Genomic DNA, 22492 nt, shown 5'->3' with positions numbered 1-22492 from the left:
CATGAAGACTGTACAACCTTACTACCCACACTGCGTATCTACGAGCCTACACTAGAATACTAGACATATGGACGGGACAGGGCCCCGTCGTGCCCAAAATATGAATATACATATATGTACCAAAAGAATAATCAATGGCACCTCCGGAAAAGTGGAGTGCTCTCGGCCGCCTACTAGCTCCTACGCATCCGCACCGTCTTCCGTTCACCGTGGGCATGAACACAGCGTCCAAAGAAAATGGACGTCAGTACGAATATTGTACTGAGTATGCGAGGCATGAATGAAGTAAACATAATAAGAAAATCATAAGCCATAGGATGAGGATACAACCTGTGTACTCTTTTAAGTATAGATACAGTTCATATACATACATCATACATAAGCCTATCGTGTGCATTATCATAGCGTATGTCTTATCATATCACATATACGTCATCATACCATACGTGCACCATCATGTCCATCATACATCATCATGTCGCTAACCCGCGTCCGGGTAACCATCATATGCAGCCCACTAGTGGTGTCATGCCCGGCCTTCTAGGCTCGGTGTAAACATAGCAGCCTGCGTTAGCGGTGACATGCCCGGCCTTCTAGGCTCGGTGTAAACATAGCGCTTCCCCACCTTAGCGGTGACATGCCCGGCCATTTAGGCGCGGTGCAATCATGTTATCGTCATACACATCATGCATATGTTATCATACATATCACATCCTTTATCATTATTATTCATTTCATAGACATATCATGGCCTTATTATAACCTAACACATATCATCAAACGTACGTTGGAACTTGAAATCAACTATGGCTATATCGTGTATATAACGCCTTCTGGTCATGGGTCAATGTACAAAAATATATAATGAATGTAATGCGTGAATCAACTGTATGCATAGAACTGGCTATATAAGACTGGACCCACGAACAGAAGGATCACCCATAAACGGGATACATGAACATCAAAGACTGAAGTACTCCTAATGCTTCTAGGAATAGAGTAATATGGAAGCTCGTTTACTCGCTTGTTGGATCATACCATAGGATCATGCCAAAAGAAAGAAAGGATAGCCTTAACATACCTTGACGTATATCAAATCGCCCAACTTCTACCTCTTGAACTTGCAAGTCTACAATTAAAATAACATAGGCCTCAATTAGACTATTTACCTCGCTTACTAATCATCCTCAATTACATATAAAGCTTAACGACTTATAGACAATAATTTCCTTGTAAGCTCAACAATTTTTCAACTTTACAATTGATCCAACATCAACCACAATAGCAAAGATACCACTTATATATAAATATGTATACTCAAATTTATCCCAATCATCTCTTAAATAACCTCAAATCACTACATTACCTTTCATCAATTTACCACTTCCACAACTACTCTCTCTTTACTTAGAATCACTAAAACTCTTGATAATCAACTTAAATATAAGGGTAGAAATCATTTACATACCTTGAGGGGTCTAAGATCCCAAGCATCACTTCAACTCCAACTCCTCAACATTGAAACTTGAAGAAACCCATTTAGAAGCAACCTTCTCTCTTCACAACTTAGGTTTACGAGGGGCTCGGATCTTACCAAATCTCCACTAATATGATGGAAAATGTTGGGAGAGAATATATTAGGGTTTTTCTGATTTGGAATGGAGGAAAATATGAAATAGGGTCGTGAACCACCTATTTATACTCGAAATTAAAAAAGCTACAGCAATCCGGTTAGACGATCGGGTCGACGACCCATTGACGTGTCGACGGTCCGTCGACTGCGTGCGATCATGCAAGGCCGCGGGGTGTTCGTCGACGGCACATCGACGGTCCGTCGACCATGTCGACGACCCATCAACGATGACTGGTGTCTGCAGATTTTTCTGATTCAGTTCAGATCGTGTCGATTCGATTCATTCAACTTTTAACTCTATAACTTGCCAGGAATATCTGTTGGTACCCTTGTACACGGGGTAAGACACTTTTTATCTCCAAAACTCATACACGAGTCTCAATTCCAAGGGCATACCCGACTAGAAAACCATAGGTTCTACTACTATGAAAGCGAGGGGTGTAACACGACGCATGTATCACTCGCAATGTTCTCAACATTTCATCTATGAAGTTCTGAGCATCCTCATCCGGTTTTGACCCAAATAACGGAGGGTTCAAACTAATGAAATCACGGGCATTAACTCGATACTCTATCACCATAACCCGTACCTTATCGGCTCGGGACCGAGCGGCGACTAAATGAGTCTTTGGCAAATGGATGGCCTCTTTCACCTCTTCGCCCGAGGCATTGAGGAACGGGGGTGCTGGAGCTGGAGCTGAGGCTCCTTCATGCTCCTCTGAAGTAGGTGGAGTGTGAGAGGACCGAGATGGAACCTCATTATGGGACTCTCCTTCATCTACCTCTGTAGGTGGTACCCGTTCGACCTCCAATTATCTTTATGGTCTTATCTTCGTGGATCGCCGTAGCTTTTCTCTTCACAGGCATCGCTGAAAACATAACGCACGGTTTAGAAAAGGGAAATTCTTATATCATGGCTCTATCACACAATCTATGATGAAGAAGAAGGTCATTCATTCCTAAATGCCCGCTCACCTCGTTTATAAGTGTGGCACTTGTTCACACCATAGACAAGACTCTCACCGTACAGAAAGAATTTCGTAGACACACTTACGACGATACCTTGTCGCTTCTCGATACCACTTTTGTCACGACCCAACCTTGAAAATCTATACGGCACCCGGAGCTAACCTACTGAGCACCTCATATCATACTCTCATAATCATATCTATGTGAGCCACATGGCTAACTTATAATTACCATGCAACAATGACGCAAATTCCATCGGACGAAGGCACCATTATATAAACATCATTAACTGCGCCCATATATACACAAGCCGACAAGGCTATCAAAATAATATACAAAATACGAACCGACAAGGCTGAGGGATATCTAGTTATACACATCTATCTACGAGCCTCTACGAAGAGTATGTAATACCATAAATACGGGACAGTACCCCGCCATGCCATATATGTACACAAAAAGAATAATACCAATTATTGCAGCTTCGGATCAAATGGAGCACCTCTATGCAATCACTGATGAAGCGGCCTAAAGGTTTAGTTTGTCTCCCTATCTACCTGCAGGCATGAACGCAATGTCCACAACAAAAGGACATCAGTACGAACGATGTACTGAGTATGTAAGGCCTAAGTAATAACATGATAAAAGCATGGAGAATAACGTAAGATAAATGAATCATTTATACCTCATAATACCTCTTAAAATGTTCATCATGCTTACTTAACCTTTCTCTAAAGAAAACATTTCATACATATACATATAATGATACCGTACCCGGCCATATAGGCTCGGTGTGATGCGTACCTGGCCATGATAAGGCTCGACATTATTCGTACCCAACTGCAGTGGTGTGCACAATAGTTATCGTACCCGGCCATATAGGCTCGGTGTTAGAAAATAGCTACATGTACACATATGCATACATGAGAATCCAAAGGAAGTATTATAACTCTATCGGAGTGACATAAGATTGGTGAGCCTCCGATTACCATTATGGAATCATCATTATCCCTATATCTTTCCTTAGAGGTCAACTATCATAAGATGAGATCAACGACGATGAACAAGATCAACAATACCATGAGAACTTTGAGAAATCATGACCTTCTAGCATTTCTAGGAAACAGGACATTATGGATATCATAGATAGGTTCACAATAAGGAAATTATGCCTTTAGAAAGAAAGGGTTAGCCTTAACATACCTTAACTTCTCCTTAATTAATTAACGATCTCTTCCCAAGCCTGTAAATCTAAATTCAATAGGATTCATACTAAGTTTAAGTCTTGGAAACACTCTGAAGTTCAAACCAGTGTAATTAACGAGCTAGCGAAATTTGGGCAGCACTTCCCCTATTTTACCGACTTCCATCAAATTCCAAATCAAGTCCAAACATCAATAATAACATCCACAATATCATAATCAAGAAGTTATATTCAATTTAGTCTCAAATTTGTCCAAAACCCCTTGTTAAATTCATCTCATAGTCATCTTCTTCACTCAAAGAATTTACAACTTCTCCACTTTAATGCTTTTCCTTTCCAAGAGTTACTAAACCTTTACATCAACTCAATCATGTAAGTTATAGGAAGAACATACCTTATAATAGAGGAACTTCACCTTCCTCAACTCCTTTCAAGACTAAGTTCATCACAAAGAGAAGCAAGAACCATCACCTTCCATGGATTAGCTTTTGGGGTTTTGATGTTGATCTTCTCTCTTGATTATATGGAAAGGTTTGGAGTGTTATGGAACCTTAAAGAACTCTCAAGTGTGGAGAAATAAGTGTGGGAAGTTAATGTGTGCCCCGGGATCTTTTGGGGTTTAAAAAGGTGTCCATTCCCCCCCCACCGCTATTGTCGGTGAGTATGATTTCAAGATACTTAGTATGCGGCTCAGCATACTTAAAATGCATTCTTTTCGATTCGTTTGACCTCCAATCCTTATGGAACTTTCTTGGCACTTATATAAAACTTCATTAACCATCTAAGGGGCCCTACAGCTCCCCCTCAAGGTAACACTAAGCAATGTATAACTCAAACGATACGAAATCTTCCCAAAGCATAACTCAAATTCCAATTTCTTCAACAACTTACTTCCGCCGATTCATATGACTCCAAAACCTTAAGGTACACACTTAAAGTTATCAAATACCCTTCTTAACCTTATAAGGACTCCATGTCCGCTTTAGGCTTGCGTTAGTTCACTCATAATGCAAACGACACGAAATTTCCAAAGTGTAACACCGTAGTTGCGGGCTCCGGCACCTGGTCTCTATTTATCGTAGCTCGAGTCTTCACCATCTGTGAGAGAGGAGATAAGAGTCAGATACCAATTCGATTGTTCCAAATACCAATTAGAATAAAGTAACACGAAAGAAGGAAAGAAAGAGAAGTCTCCTAAATTTCCTATAGCCTCTCGTAGATAAGTACGGAGCTCATCGTACCGATCCACGAGACTCTACTAGACACGCTCTTGTATTTATAGATCGGGTAACCTAGGGCTCTGATTCTAACTTATCACGACCCAATTTCACTAAGTCACGCAGGCACCTATCTATCCCACCTCGGTAGGCGAACGCTTAACCCAACATTCATAGAGATAGTATAAATAGTAGAATAAGATAAAGTAACATAGGTCTGACATATGAATATATAATAATTGCGGAAGTACATCAAAACCACCCCAGTATCTGGTCTGGTCATACAAGAGCACCTAACTAAAATCTATAAGTCTGGAAGTAATAATAGTACATCAATAGTCTCAATAATGTCTCAGAATAGCAAAGTAAGACATAGTAAAAGAAGAGTCTTCCGGTAGCGAAGCGTCCACATGCTCACCCCAACAGACTCGAATCAGCGGCCTCGAACTCTCAACCAAGGGGTAGATGTCGATCCCACCTGATACTCTGTTTTCATAAAAGAATACAGCAAGTGCAGGTCAGTACAAACAACACGTACTGGTAGGTATCATAGGCTGACTAAGAATAGCTAAAATATACCAAGACAATAAAGTAAGCTAAATAGGTAAATCAACAAGGTATAAGTCAACACGAGCCAGTAACCAAGTACAAGTCATCACCTATGTTATAGCATCTAAACCCAACTGTGCCAAGTCTCAGTACATCCAATCTGAATCCGTATATCACAACAATATCACAAGAAGCCAAAGGTACAATGCAATGCAATAATGTGTGAAATATGGATGCAATGCATATGTACCGATACACATGTACTCCGCTGATGGAACATCACATCTCGGCAGCAAAACCCATGGGGGACCCGCGAAGTCCATGTACCCATCCTCACGATTCCTGAAAAGACCTCGGCAATCGCTACCAGCACTTATACCTTGATTTCGGGACAAACATCGGACATCGGTTCTCACGTCACTCTCATCCAACTAAGCCTAGCTCATAACAGTGTTTCCTTATATATCATCAATGTTTCATCAGTATATCATAATGGATGAGAATGCGTGCAAATGTATGAGTTCATTGTCAATAATCAAATCAATCCCAACAGTACCACACATGGGCACCAACAATATCAATAAAAAGGCTACACAATAAGCCACAATAGAATCACAATCCTATTCTCAAAACAGGAACAAGTAAGCTGCTACAATATCATCATCACGATATATCACTAGTCACCAATATCTACTATCTCCACGTGGCAACGAGCCAATAACAAATAGATAAGATAAGTCATAACACAACGGGGAGGCTAGCGCCAAATTATATAGCAAGGCCCAACCTAAAGCAATATCCAACCCAGCTTCATACCCGAAGGTTTATATGCATTCTCCGACAATATCGTCTACATATATGCTTCGCTAATCGAAGTCTCACCATATGGTAAACCGTAACCTACCTGGAAGGCCGAACAACAAAGTCTCCAACAATCATACCTTAGTCTTTCCTTTCCTTTGAGCCTCGTGGCACTAGAAGTCTAATCATATCCGAAATATGCGATTAGAATTAAGAAGATCATCAATCAAACTCTACTTCTACTCAAGACCCAAATCCCCGACCTATGGAATGGGGTTTTATGAACAAGGAAGATGAAATTAGGGATCTAAAGGTCTCAACATGAAATCAACACTCTAGGTGATCAATTCCCTTCAATTACAAGCTAGAAGAAACAACAATTTACTTAAATTCGGATTCTAGGCAAAACCCCCAAATTTGGGTATGAACCGTAACTTCCAATCCCATAAATTAGCCACTAATTAGGAAGAAATCATGCAATAATAGATTCTAGTCATCAATTCCATGCTTGATGAAGTTAACCCGATCAATAAATCAAGATTACAAAGCCTAGAAAGAAGTACTTATTGAACCCTCTTTTAATTCTTAGACTCTTAGTGAACTAGCATGATAATGGAATCCTAAGGGAATAATGAAATCATGGAATGGAAAGGAAACTAAAAGGACTTACCACAATGAATTTCCCCCAAGAAATGCCTTGAATTGCTCCCAATGACTCAGTTTTCAGAATAGTAATGAATGAGGAACTTAGGGCTTTTAACACTCATTTAAATAAATTAACTGCCCGTCACCCGCTTTCGCGACTAATATACCACTTCAGCGGCACCACTTCTGCGGTCCCATGACCGCTACAGCGGTCCTGCCCTAAATTACTTAAGCCGCTACAACTGCAAGGTGACCGCTAAAGCAGTACCGCTGCCGCGGTGCTGGTACCACCATAGCGGGCACCGGGCACTAGACACCAAAATTTTCAAGTTTCACAATCTCAACCCGAAATCCCGACTATCACCCGAGGCCATCTTCTGACATACCGTATACGCATACATACATAAAAACACGCTACGAATGCACTCGTGGCCTCGAAATTCCAAACGGAAGTCTCATTGACTGAGTCAACCCCCGATACCTCAAATCCAACTTCTCAACCCTAGTCCCAAAATGTACCAGAGTGTATTTGGAACCGAACCAGATATACGAACAAGTTCCAAAAGACCATCCGGACCTCTCGGAATCGATCGATTTCCGAAAAAGGTCCGTTTACCCAAAAGTCAACTTCGAGTCAACTCTTTTTCGCTTTAGCCCAAATTTCCCAAAAGTCGCCCAAATCATATCCAAACACCTCGGGAAGCATGTCAACGGTCCCCTCGGATCAAATGTGAGCTAAACAAGCTTGGGGAAGGGTGCATTACAAGTAATAATTCAAATTTAGCTTCCATGATTATTGTTTAACAGGAATTTGAGTCAAAGCTCATATCAAAATTCCTAAATAATATCACCAAGTTGAATTTAGAACTAAAATGATTTTAGATAATTTAAAAGTCTAAAGTTGATGACCCAAAAATAAACAATGTTTCATCAACATAAACAAAAGATAGTTATTGAATTGTATTAAACAACTACAGAGAAAGCAGACAAAAAGATAAACCAAAGTTACCATTAGTTCTCAATCAAACCAAAATATGGAGAAAGTAAAGAGAATATGAAACTTGCAATGCTAAAGCGTTAAACCCTCAAAATTGCAGTATTCCGGCAATTATGTCAGCTCCTGGGTTTAATTTCTGTAAAGCTAGCTTTAAGTTTTCCTCTCTTCCTCCTGCAATTTAAGTCTCTTGATATCTTGATGGAAGACTTCGAGTGTTACTTAAAGATTTATTAGCAAATAATAATTAAAGACTCTTAAATCTATCAAATACAGAAGGAAAAAAAATTAGCCGTCAACTGATAAAAGTGTAAAATCTATAAACAATTGATAATGCGGAAAAGGGCCTAAAATGCCCTTGAACTATTAGAATTGGTACAAAAATGTCCTCCATCAACCTTTAAGCCCTCAAATACCCCTGTCGTTAACCTATGGGTCTACTTTGCCCTTATTTTAACGGTCATGTTAAAATATTAAATATTTATTTATTACACAGCCAAATTTGATTGGCCCAAATTAAACCCTTCCCAGATTAAAAAAAAAAAATCCATCCATGACCCGTATTTTGACCCGGCCCATGTGAGAAAATCTCTACCACCACCATGTCATCTTCTAACTTGAAGCTTCAAGCTTCATTAATGACTTCCATGGAGTTTTCTGCTTCTTTCTTCAGGTTCTAAGCCCCAATTCGGTGGTTATTCATGCTACCAACTTTAAAAATAGTATCACCTAATTGATTTAAACACTCAAATTTACAGATTTAGAAATTTTGAAGCAAGCTTAAAAAAGCTCCTTCAATGGCGGCTTTAGTTCACTTCCTTAATGGATTTTCTTTCAAGTATACTCAATCACGCTTGAGCTTAAGAATCAAATTCCAACATACCAAGTTCAAATTGTCAACAAATCTCGAAATTAAATTTTCAAATTGAGGTCAATGTTCATCAATGAATGTCCAAGTTTTATGAAGGTTTCATGGGATTAAACAAGTATTTTTTTATTTTTTTTGCAGTATTCAACTAAATTGCAACACAAATATGCTAATAAAAACTTAAGATCAGATTTTTTTTCCATTTAAACACTTAATGCGAGTTAATTTTTCCTTATTTTGATTTGTAATGAAATGGGTTAGAGGGTTTTTCAATTTGGTTTGTTAGGGATTTATTTTTCAAATCGGTTAGTGGTTCTTGGTGGATCGGGTTAAATGGGTTTAGAATTAATTAGTTTTAGTTAATTATATGGCTATTCAATGAGAGGTTGCCACGTAATAAATTAAATGGTCCGTTAAAAATAAGGGCAAAGTAGACCCAATAGGTTAACGGCAAGGGTATTTGGGGGTTCAAAGGTGGATGGAGGGCATTTTTGTACCAATCCTAATAGTTCAATGGTATTTTAGGCCCTTTTCCGTTGATAATGCTATGAAACTACAAAGATATTGACCTCAATTAAGAGCGGAGAGAGACAATATAACTGGGAAAAAATAAAGAAAAACCAATATAAGAGTTAATGCTTGAATCACCTACCACAAATCCAAAAAAGAAAAAATAAACTTTTGATTCTATTTACTTTTGTCTTCATGTTATGTGGCTGCAAAGTAAAACAAACCTAAATTCAGAATTGAAGAAAAACGATAATAATTTGTACTTATAACATAAAACAAATACCAAGTAAAATTAATTTGCCGCGGAAGAAAAGAAGCAGAAAGAAAAGAAGAACGTGACAAAAGAAACAGAAAAAAGGAAGAAACGTGATAAAAGAAGATGAAGACATAACATGTGAGGTATTTTAGTTGTGATATTTAATTCAAGTAAGGAAAGGATTTATACAAAATATAATTCTAAATTGATTGAAATTCTAAATTTTAGGATTTGAACAAGAAAAACTTTTAATAACTAAAATTTGTTAGGACTATAAATTATATTACATTTTTGTAAAAAATAGTAATGACTATTTAGTATAAGTGGTCGTCTCCTCCTTATCCGAAATTGTTTTGGTTTAACAATTCTACATAAGTAACGTTAATTGGTAAACCTAACAAAGAAAAGACATTCCATCACAACTATTATCATACTAATTTTCGTTAGCTTCATGGTAGTTTCTAGAAAACTATTGATGAATTATTGTTTGTAAAAATAAGGAAAGATATAATAAGTGAAATTTTAGTTGATTAGAAGTGTTGTACGTGAATTATGACATATCAAAATTTGGTCAAAAGACATGAAATCTTAATTGATTTTGAAGTCCTAAATAGTAGGACTTCCTAAATAAAGTTCAAATAAAAAAATATTTAAGTGATAGGAAAATAGTAAATGGCAATTTTTTCTATTGCATAGTCTTCTAATGAAGGGCAAAAAGTTCAATCAATATTTCTAAGGTCCTTCGTGATTTTAATAGAATACTACGTACGTCTGTTGCACGTAAATCTTAAGTCAACATACTTAAATTTAATAAAAATAATTAGATATCATTTGATCATGCAAAAATAATCAATTTAATTGAGTCAGTTAGATATTTTATCGTTTTGGTTGCTCTGTCATGTTCGTAACTTTGTTCTCTACATTGATATCCCTCTTACAAATGCAACATAAAGTTGTTTGCGTGAGAAAACTGTTGCCGCTAGCATAGGCGGAGATAGACTTTGGAATCGGGCTCATCTGAACCCCGTTCTTTTGGCACGATGCATAGTTTGTGTAAGAATTCTCAAAAGTGCGACAAATAGCAGATATAAACCCATAATTCTAAAGATATGATGAATTTGATGCTTAAACCTTAAATGTTAAATCCATAAAATCTAAATCATATATCCGCATCTTTTTGGGATAGAAATAATCAGGCGTCATGTAGAAGCTAATAATTTGCAAACCTTGAACAACGGTAAATTAGAAGACAAAAAAAAAACTCTACTAAAAGAAGTATAATATTTAATATGGTTTGGTCAAGTGACCTACATATTGAAAAACTAATATAAAAAGAAAAATATTAAAACTATGAGAGAATAATCTCCCCCTAAACGAAACTCTTTTAATTACTACATTGTGAATGATTTTTTGTGTGTTTTATTTTTTGTGAAGGAAGAATCCTCAATTTATAGAAATACAAAACTTTTCCTCCAAAAAAGTATTAGTCAAATATGGAAGAGATCTTTTCCACCTAGGAAACCTTTTCCAAAAAGAAAAGAATTCTAATTATGGTAGAAAATCAGGGCAAAACCCCAACAAATCTCCCGTTTTGGCCTGAATTTTCTTGACAACACTTGATTTGCCTTCTTCACATATATAATCTTCATCACTGTTGTTTGTCATGGTTAAAAATAGGTATGATTTAAAATTGGAGCCCTATGAATTAAAAGTAAGCATGGGTTAAAACTGGTCTTTATTTTTAAAGATGTAACAACAGGATTGTTGATAATATGGTTGAAAACTTTGTCTCCACATCATGTAGTACTTCAAATATCTTTCTTTTTTTTTTTTTTGGGCAAAAATCTTCATTATCATCGAGTTGGTTGCAACTTGAACTGATCCACCTTGAACCTGCCTTCAACCTCGTTGAACCATCGGCTCGGATACCACTTGTTGGGATTGAAATAATCAGGTGTCATGCGAAAGCTAATAATTTGCAAACCTTAACAACGATAAATCATATAACAAAGAAAACTCTACTAAAGAAGCATAATATTTAATATAGTTTGGTCAAGTGACCTACATATTAAAAAACTAATATAAAAAGAAAAATATTAAAACTATGAGAGAATAATCTCCCCCTAAACGAAACTCTTTTAATGACTAAATTGTGAATGATTTTCTCTCTGTGTGTGTGTGTGTGTGTGTTTTTGGTTAAGGAAGAATACTCAATTTATAGAAATACAAAACTTTTCCTCCAAGAAAGTATTAGTCAAATATGGAAGAGATTTTTTCCACCCAGGAAACCTTTTCCAAGAAAAAAAAAATTATTTATGGTAGAAAATCAAGGCAAAACCCTAACACATCTAGCTGTTAGTATAGTACAACATTTGGGACGTTTGAACATGCTATTGTCATTGCTAAAAAAAGAATAAGTGTACTTCTTTTCAAATAAACTTAGGAGAAAATCCTCATTTCTTCATTCTTTTAGGCAAAAATTGAATCCTTGAATTAAACACATGCTTGTGAGTCATGAGTCATATTGGTACAATCTACATATATAAAATACTTAACTTCCAAAGAAGTAGATTGATGGAGTAAATGAAGTAGCACGCCATGAGAAAAAATTCATTAAATTTGCAGCAAATAGTAGGTTTGAACCCATAATTTTAAATATAATAAGTTTAAACCAAGAATCTTAAAGGTTGAACCCATAAAATTTAAATTTTGAAGACGCCTTTGATTGGCCATGATCTTAGTTTCCAATATGGAAAACACGAAAATCAAAGGCGTATGATCTATTTGTAACACATGCTCTATCGGGATCATGGCACTGTGGATATCTAAAGCTTGCCATCAATAACCTGTTGTGATCAACAATTTTCGTAAAGCAGGAAATTGGAAAGATTTAAAATATAAAACGTCACCCCATACAACCCAAGAGAACATTCAATTGTACAAATTTTCATCAAACATCTTGCCGAAAGAACACGAGAAATTGAATTTGAAAAGGAACAAAAAATTAGGTCTATAACTGGAGGACTAACGCATTTGTAGATCTGAATGCAAAAGATAAGAAAAGGATTCTAACAAAATTAAAAGCAAATTGTCTGCGTCAAATTCATCTTTAAAATTATGTATCCAATCAATCAACGAAACCTGATGGATAAGAATCACTTACAAATCCTAAATGACAGCAAGTCAATCAATCACTTTGTCGCCACTTCGATCATCAGATAAAGCAACAATTTCCACAAAATACATGTGCCATGCACTGCTCCAGCTTCAAATTATATAGAATGTCCGAAAGGAAAATAAACTATCAAAAAGTTTTCACAAATTTGCTCCCTAGCAAGCGCTTCCGCTCCTTGTATGCAAGATATCGTGTAAATTTTTCTACAACATCCAAAGCACATTGCTGGCTTTGATAGTGTCGATGCCAATCAGTAAATAATAGGGGAAGTAGCGAGCGACACCTTTTCTCCTCGTGCCTAGCTAGGTAATAAAGGAACATTTAGTCTTACGATATGAATCCTAATTATGTGAATCAAATTAAGTGATCTATTTGATTTCAAAGTCCCATATTTTAGTTTCCACGTCCTAAATATTAGTGTTGAATATTCCGTTGTCTTTTTGTAGAATTTGGAGTTCAAGTGCAATCAAATTCTTTAAATTTAAATTTACGTAGTTACAATTTTAACCAACATAAATAAATCTATTTAAAGGAATATTTTATAGTTATCAAAAGGTATCAAAGTCGATCAACATTTTGATGATATTTTGGTCAATCAGCATCATACAAATTCATATTAGAAAGAAGTTTCAAACAGGTGATTACCTTTTTTAACAAATACAGTCAAACTTCTCTATAACAGCATTGTTGGGTCCGAAATTTTTCAGCTGTTATAGAGAATGGTTGTTATACACCTATAACAGCGTTGACATTTAACTAATACTTCGCTGTTATAGGCAAAAAAGATGCATAAAATCTAATTTTCATTTTTAATTGTCAAATTCTAAGCTTAATCACGCTTTGTATAACTGAGGAAAATCGTTTAATGATGAAAATATATATATTCATATGATATTTTTTGTCATAAATAGTGTATTAAATGATCAAATATTTGGTCAAAATCTCTACACTTATTATTGGTAATCATAGATATTCTATTTTTATAAGGATGGTTAATTAATTATATTACCAAAAAAAGAAGATAGTTGTTATATGGGGGGTTAATTTACAAAGAGCGTACTGTCATAAAGTTGGTTGTTGCTGTTATAGGTTGAATGTTGTTATAGAGAAGTAAAATATAACATAAAAAAATCAGTTCAGCAAAAACTTGACTGTTATAGAGAGATGATGTTATATGCGGGTGTCGTTATAGAGAGGTTTCACTATAATCAGTTAGATATAGCCTTTGTTTCGAGAAAACTTTTGTATTTGTTTAAAAGTAAGATGTTTTCAAATTCAAGTTTTTTTATATTTTAAACAATTTTTTTAATCCAAAAGAAGCAACGCTGTCGTATGCATTAAGCATTTAAGCAATTTGTCTCAAATTTCACACTAAGATATTGTTAAGATAAATTCAATCCTAATAAAACCATCATATTATTCACATAACTCAAAACATTACAAGAAAAAAAAAATATAATACTATTCTATATATCAAAACCTAATGTATTTTAGTGGAGAAGAGTAGAGGGCGGACCAATTTTCAACCAGCTTCTCGATTTCTAGATAAAATCTTAGATCTAGATTGTTAAGGATTGTGAAATCTACCGTTAATTTAGCGAAGATTGATGCCAGAAAAGTAACAGCTCTTAAAATCACTCAAATTTGTATCTCATGTTTTTTTTAAAGACATTTTCACGATTGCAACTTTAAACATGAATATATTTAGAAAATAAAAATAGAAGAAAACTTCAGCCAACTTTGGTATTAACAGTCCAATTATGTCCTCTTCAGTATCTACATCAATGTCTCCAATTCTTCGTCTCTGCGTAATTTGCTAAAGAGACAAAGATACTACAACAATTCATTAAAAACATGACCTAGAACAAGAGTTTACTGTTAAATTATGTTGGATCCGAATCAAAGGCAACTCTTAAATCTCGAGTCCACCATTTAATATAGTGAAAACAAACTTGAAAGAAATTTTATGCAAACGGAAATAGTCGAGAGAAGTACTTCTCCTATATGAAATCACTATCACAAAATAAAATCTAATAATTTATTAATAAATCCCTAAACTAAGAGAAGAATGAAATTAATATGCTTACCTTCAAAGCTAGAGCTATATCAGTATAGTTAAAGCTTTAAGCTAACAAATATGTCTTAAATAGAATTAATTGTACTTGATTGGTTGTGTTCTAAAAGAATTTAAACTTTTTAGTTAGGAAAAGCGATAATCCCATTGTAATTCCATAGGGCAATTACGTTATCACGTCGGCTAAACTTCTATTTGACTAATTAAAGTCCAAAGAGAATTCCATCTCACCAAATTTGTTTTAAATTAGTAGTTGAAAGACCGTCTTCCACGTATTGAGCGATATTTAAATATAACAATTATATCAATGCATATTGGCAGTGATTCCTAAATATTTGGTGATGTATCTGAGCTTATGCTCGTCTTCAGTGTCCTCCCATCAACCAAATTATCCAAAACCAAAGTAGATTAATTCTAGGACTCTACACTATTGAAAATTACAAATTTATCTCGACTTAACTTAAAATTTTAAGAGCATAAAAGTCGATCAACATTTAGAGGATATTTTCTTCGTTCAACATTTAGCAAAAATTATTCGTGCTTTTAATATATGTAGATAGATAGATAATGTGTGGCCCAATTAATGTAAAGCCCATAACCAATATTTAATGAAAAATAAATCTCGTCTATTAGATCGGTTACCGTATTAAGTCACGAACCCTATAAATTGCCCTCCACCCATTAGGGTTATCACATATTCTATGTACCTTTTCCATCGTTGACGGTCGTGGAAACCTAAAGCTAGGGCAAGGAGGTAGAAACCAGTTTCTATAAGTAACGCTTTCGGTTTCGTGATAATGTTTTCCACATCAGGTATGTTCTCTTAACGTCTTCTTGTAAGATTATCATGTTCAACATCCTAGTATGCATTAAGTTAATCTTACATCTAGTAGTTGAAATAAGTTAAGTGCCAATCTAAATGATTTTATTTAATCAATAATCAAATTGCCACTACTTTAATTAATTGACTGGCTTATGTAATTTTAACACGTGGAGTTTAATAAGTGTTTAAACTACAATAGCATACCCAATGCAATCCTACAAGTGGGATCTGTGGAGGGTAGGATGTACGCAGACTTTACCCCTACCTTTGTGAGGTAGAGAGGTTGTTTCTGATAGACCCTCAGCTTAAAATAAAAGAAGACATCAGAATTAGAAGATGCAGCAATAGATAGCAATACACATTGAAAAAATAAGCAACTTTACGATATCTAAATAGTACTAGAAAAAATAAGAAACTACGTGAAAACTAAAAAATAATAAAAAGATAACGGGTGAGGAGTAGGCTAGCCCCTATCCTCTCCTACACAAAGGGTGACACTACTCAGCTATCTATTAACCTTCTATCCTAATCTTTGACCTCTATACCTCCCTATCTAAGGTCATATCCTTAGTCAGCTGAAGCAGTGTCATGTCCTTTCTAATCACCTCCCCCCAGTTCTTCTTCGATATACCTCAACCTCTCCTAAACCCTGCAATAGCCAACCTCTCACATCTCTTTATTGGTGCATCCTCGCACCTCCTCTTCACGTGCCCGAACCATCTCAGTCACTTTCACTCATCTTGTCCGCCACTGATGCCACTCCCACCCAATACCATATAGCATCATTCCTAATCATATCTCTCCGAGTAAGTCCACACATCTATTTGAGCATCCACATCTCTGCTACCTTCATCTTCTGAATGTGAGCGTTCTTTACTGGCAAACACTTTGCCCCATACAACAATGTATGTCTAACCACCACTCTATTTAACTTACCTTTAAGACTTGCTAACACCTGCTTATAGTATAGTACCGCGGAGGCAATCCTCCATTTTACCCATCTCGCTCCAATACGATGTGCGACATCATCATCAATCTCCCCCTTTCCTTGGATTATGGACCCAAGAGGTATGACTAGTGAGTAGTGTCTCAATCTTCACTTCCACCTCTACCTCAGATGTTACGTCACTGAACTTGCACTTCAGGTACTCTGTTTTGGTCATGCTTAACCTGAAACCTTTTGACCCTTGGGTCTTTCTCCAAACTTCCAGCCTATCATTAACTCCACCTCGCATCTCTTCAATCAATACTATGTCATCAGCGAATAACATACGCCACGACACTTCCCCTTGAATATGTTGCGTTGATAACGTCCAAATTCACTTCTCAAAGAGAAAGCGTGCACGGTCGTATGATTTACCCAACTATGAGTCGGGATCGATCCCACAGGGAATAATATACTAGGCGATTTAAACAAGTAAGGAATTATCACTTTCTACGCTAAGCCAAACACTTTTTCTTCAATATTTGGGTTTTTGATTTAACAACTAAAAAAGATAAAACTAACTAGAAAGCAAGTAAAATGATCAATGGCCACAAGCATGGATACAAGGGAATTTACTCTCAAGTAACGATCCAATGTATTTCACGATTTTACAACTAAGAGTGAGTTTATGCTAATTAGATAATGATCTCTAAAATCTCATCGAAAGTCTCTCGACCAAATCAATTAATTTCACTCTAAGCTTTCTCAAGCCTTAGAGTGTGATATTAAGCACAATCAATATAATCTCAAGTAACTTTCCTATCTCTAGCTCAAGTTATTCGATGGGTTTTAATGACCCAAATTCTTGTTAATTAATCTTTTCCCAACCTCAATCTTCCTCTCTCGAGCTCAAATCGAAGTAAATGGGCGGGTCTTAGGGTTAGCTAATCCCTTAAGAAACATTAAAGAACAGGATTAATTAAATCAACAAAGACCCACTTCAATAGCAATAAAAATCATTCAATACATAAGCAAAACAAGAGTTTCATTCCAAACTTTAACAATGTATACTTCCATAAACAAGATTCAAGTATAGAAATGAAATACTACACACTTAGATATTTAATACATAGCAACGAATTGAAGAAATTAGTAAAGGGTTAAGAAATTTCTTATCAAAACTTCAAATCTTCAATCCCCAAGGGTGGTGTAGGAACCCTAGTCTCCAAAACTTGTGTTGAATGGCCAAAGATGAATATAATTGCTCCCTTGTCTTCCTTTTGTAGTTTCCAACTTTTTCCAAGTCCAAAAATAACAAAATAAGCCCCAAGTTTTCAGATTTGCAAATCTGTCCAGTTTTGACAGTTTTGCAAAACTGGACAGTTTCTATCCAATTTGGCCTCTTTTTGACTTTATTTTCACTTGGTTTCTTCCGATCACTTCTAAATCACATAAAACCTGTAAAATAGATGTAAATGATATTAAATGCACTATTTTCTCAATCAAACATAGCAAAAATATAAGATTAAAGAAGAGATAAGTTGGTAAAATACCAACTTATCAAGGTACTTTCTTGGGATTGAGGTTCTCAAATCTAGAGAGGGAATTCTCTTGAATCAGAGAAAGTATGCTTTGCAATTGATCTTTGATGTTGGATTGAGTGGTGCCAAATCAGTGAGTACACCATTAGAACTAAATCTCAAACTTACCAAACTTGAATATGATCAAGAAGTTGGAAACACTGGAGATGCTAAGTTGGAAGACATCACAAGTTATCAGAAAATTGTAGGAAAACTCTTATACTTAACCATCACTAGACCTGGTATATGTTTTGGAGTACAAGTATTAAGCCAGTTTATGCAACATCCCAAAGTTTCACATTGGGAAGATTCTTTGAGGATGGTGAGATATATCAAGAAGTCAGCAGGCTTAGGAGTCATTCTTAGAAGAGGCAGTGTTCCTCAACTATTTGGTTATTATGATTCAGATTGGGCTGCTTGCCCAAATACCAGGAGATCTTTCATTGGTTATGTTGTAAAACTAGGAGAATCTCTTATTTCTCGAAAGTCAAAGAAGCAACCAACAGTTAGTAGAAGTTCAGCTGAAGCTAAATAGGAGCATGGCTGCTGCTGTAGCTGAGCTGATCTGGATTACTGGTTTATTAAAGGATCTTGATGTTCAAGTGGAGAAGCCTATTAACTTGTTTTGTGATAGCAAGGCTGCTATCCAAATTTCTACCAATCCAATGTTCCATGAGAGAATGAAGCATATTGAAATTGACTATCACTTCATTAGAGAGAAAGTGAAGTCCGGCTTGATTAAGCCACAGTATCTCAACACTAAATTGCAACTGGCAGATGTTTTAACCAAAGGACTTGGAGCAGGTCAGCACCATTTGTTGTTATCTAAGATTGGAGTGCTAGATGTTTACCACTCTCCAACTTGAGGGGGAGTAATCAAGTATGAAGCAGCAACAGAAATCAGTCAAGCAGTTGAGCTGCTGAGCTGTCAAAGATTAGTTGTGATTAGAGATGGTTAAATGTTAGTTAGAGATCATACGTGATAGTCACGTGATTAGTGAGAAAGTCGGTGGACAAAATGTATATATAGTTCATTCCCTTGTACTGATGGTTGAAACATTTACAATGTAAAAGCCTCCTTCTCTTATCCAATAGAAAATGAACGTTGAATTGTTCTTCATACTGAGCATGTAGTTTACGAATTCCGCAATTACCTAGAAAATTAACAGTTCTCATAGATATACACACCCCTCCTCATTCTCATCTCAACCACTCGCTCCTAGACTTTCATAGTGTGACTTAATAGCTTGATATCCCTATAGTTATTGCAATTCTGAATATCACCCTTGTTCTTGTACAACGGAATCATTGTACTCCACCTCAAGTCCTCTGACATTTTAGCCGTCCTAAATATGACATTAAACAACCCAGTCAGCCACTTCATCCCTGCTTCGCGGTCTTCCAAAAATCAGTTATACTCTCCAGATCACACTTAGCTTTTGGGAATATTTATGTCGTTGTATTCATGTTATGCATGAATTAGATTGAGTATTTATTATTTGGTTGAAATAAATATAAAACCTAATTAGTCTTGAAAAAGAAACAAATTAATATTGTGAATGCTTTCTGGTTTTCATACACAAAGGAAATGAATAGGCCCATAACATTGACAGGGCAACCAGAACAAACAATGTTCAAATGTGAAACCTAATATAGAAACATAAAAACTTTTAGTCTTATTATTAAATTTAAAAGATATCCAACTAGCACTATCCGAAACCACAGATACAGAGACTACCCAAACCCCAAGAATATATAGCCCAAGGTTGGAATATAGTCTGCCCAATGATTTTTCAGGTCATACATAAAGATCGTGGAAAAGGAAAAACATGTTTGTGATTCGTGAATATTTTCGAGCTTCAAGTGGTGCGTGTCAATTTTAGATTTGATTAAAATTATTGTATATTCTATTACTATGTTACATGCAAGATAATCCTAGATTATTGCTTTCGTTGTGCGAATAGTGTTCATCACTACTACCATTTCTCTCTTTCTCAATTAAATCTCGCATGGATGCTGTATTTTTTTTTTTCTCATTTGATGTTTGATATTCGTATTGGGTTTCTGACTAATTCGCATTCGTTTCGCATAAGATCCATTTAAATAGAAAGCCCTCCGTAACAAAAAAAATTTCATACGCAAAACTCACACCTAAGACCTCTAATTAAGGGTTGAGACTACCTGTCCTCCTTGAAACTTGTTTCTCGTGCCTTTTATTCCGAAGGCTTAGGTCTTCAATTAAAGCCTTTCTCTTTGATGACTTTTTTTGAACCTTCCTACTTCAATAGTAAGTGTGTACTCAGTACACTTCGTCCAATAGCTAGGATTTTTCTAGAGTCGGTCTGGCCTCTTTCTCGGTCTTTATCTTCCATCTTGATCATCTTTTAATTAAATTTACATCTATTAGACTTCAGTAATTTTTTAGTAGCCCATAATATCTATTATGAAATTATATGTCATGAATTAGGCTTTAATTCAGACTTCTTATTGATTTAGTTCCAATTAAATTGAACACCCACAATATGTTCTTAGAAAATGATATTCCATATTTGACTAATGAATAAAATAAAAATGATTTTGCCCCAAATAAAAATGTAATCTCTCTGTTCCAATTTATGTAGCACACTTTCCTTTTAGTTTGTCTAAAAAAGAATGTTATTTTTCTATATTTATTTAACTCTATCAGATGATTTACAATCACACAAATATATAAGCCTTGTTTTGGACCAATAATATCAAAAAGTCTTTCTTTCTTCCTTAAATTGCGTGCCTAATCAAATAGTGCCACATAACATGAAACAGAAAGAGATTTAACAATAATCTTAGCAAATCGTTAGTGTCTTCATGAAATTTTTGGCAGTATCGTCTAGGTGATGGGTGAAACAATAATATCAGGGTAAAAAGTGAAATAGATATGAAAGAAGAAAGGAATTGTTTTACTTGTCATTTAGAAATATATTTGGAAAACTAGTGAATTTGGCCGCATTTCGCGCTGTTATAAAAGTGCCTTAAAGAAAATAATGCTTTTGTAATACTTGAATATGAAAATTGACTAAAGTATATTTTGGAAACAATGAAAAATATCATTCATTTTTTTTTCCAAAGAATAATAAAATATAAACGTTCGTAGTTTAGCAAAACTTAATTTCAAAATTTAAGGCTATCAATGGATGTTAGATATCTAAGAAATAAGTAATTATAGGGGAAGCAAAAAAATTGAGCATAAAGAATTCAACCATTGATTTTGAAAGAAATCATTACCAAAAATCTAAGACTCAATGCCCAAAAAATTAACGAACAAAGTCACTTGGCAAAATCAAAATTTATATCTTCGACCTAGAATTTCATGAAGCATTCTTTAACTTTATTATGCAACTCACTTCTTCTTCCTTTGATTGCCAAACTTCCCTCGGGTAATTTTGAGAGTACATTTATCCATTTTCATCCCATTATGTTTTATGTTAATGTTACAAAGCATTTCAAAATATCGGTTCAAGATTACAAAATTTGCGTAGGTAAGAACATCCTTCTACTTGTGCCTCACAACCAGTAGCGGATTCGAGGTTTTCACTCAGGAGGTTCGAAAAAAACAACAAAAGCTAAATATAAAAATCAATATTGTTGATGGGAATCGAACCTAGAATGCTACATTTAGTATATCTTTTAGGTGTTCAAAAATTAATATATCTACATAAACACAAAGAATCTATCCTATATATACACTGTAACTTTTTATCGATGGTTTTCGGATAAACACCCTCACCTCCACTTAAATCCGCCCCTGCTCACAACATACTCCTACCGCAACTCAATTTTCACTCTTTGGTACGCAATGACTAAAAATAGATGTGTTCTTGCATATAGCTACGCGTGTCGAAAGGTGCAATTAGGTGCAACTTAGAGACATTATAATTATGAATATTATAATGTTGATGTAATTACTTTACTACTATTTAGAAGAGGGAGTTTGGGGGTCACTTTTTCGTCGTCCGTTGTGGACCCCCATAAAAAAAAAAAAAAATTTTGGGCCCCATATTAATCAACCCCTAAAAAAAAAAAAAAAAAAAAAAAAAATTGTGGGCCCCATATTAAACTTAAAAAAAAATTATGGGCCCCATATTAAACAACATCGAGTATTAAAAAAAAGTGAAACTCACCACATCCAAAATCAGGGAAAAAAAAAGTGGGCCCATATTAACAAAATCAAGCAATATTGAAAAAAAAAAAAGTGAATCCATATTTAAAAAACAAACAACTTTGTTAAAAAAA

General features: G+C 35.4%; 1 protein-coding gene across 1 annotated transcript in view; it reads left to right on the top strand.

The window, feature by feature from the left end:
• LOC132048944 (uncharacterized mitochondrial protein AtMg00810-like) overlaps positions 1-18758 on the top strand; it is a 24939-nt gene extending 6181 nt beyond the window's left edge. The window contains exon 3 of the mRNA XM_059439623.1: positions 18264-18758. Within this exon, the coding sequence (XP_059295606.1) occupies positions 18264-18758 (495 nt within the window). The remainder of the gene's footprint in view (positions 1-18263) is intronic.
• The last annotated feature ends 3734 nt before the right edge of the window (positions 18759-22492 follow it).

The sequence above is a fragment of the Lycium ferocissimum genome, chromosome 3, assembly GCF_029784015.1.
Source record: "Lycium ferocissimum isolate CSIRO_LF1 chromosome 3, AGI_CSIRO_Lferr_CH_V1, whole genome shotgun sequence".
In the NCBI taxonomy this organism is placed as follows: domain Eukaryota; kingdom Viridiplantae; phylum Streptophyta; class Magnoliopsida; order Solanales; family Solanaceae; genus Lycium; species Lycium ferocissimum.
The sequence above is the reverse complement of the archived record's forward strand: the minus strand, read 5'-3'. Positions and strand labels throughout refer to the sequence as shown.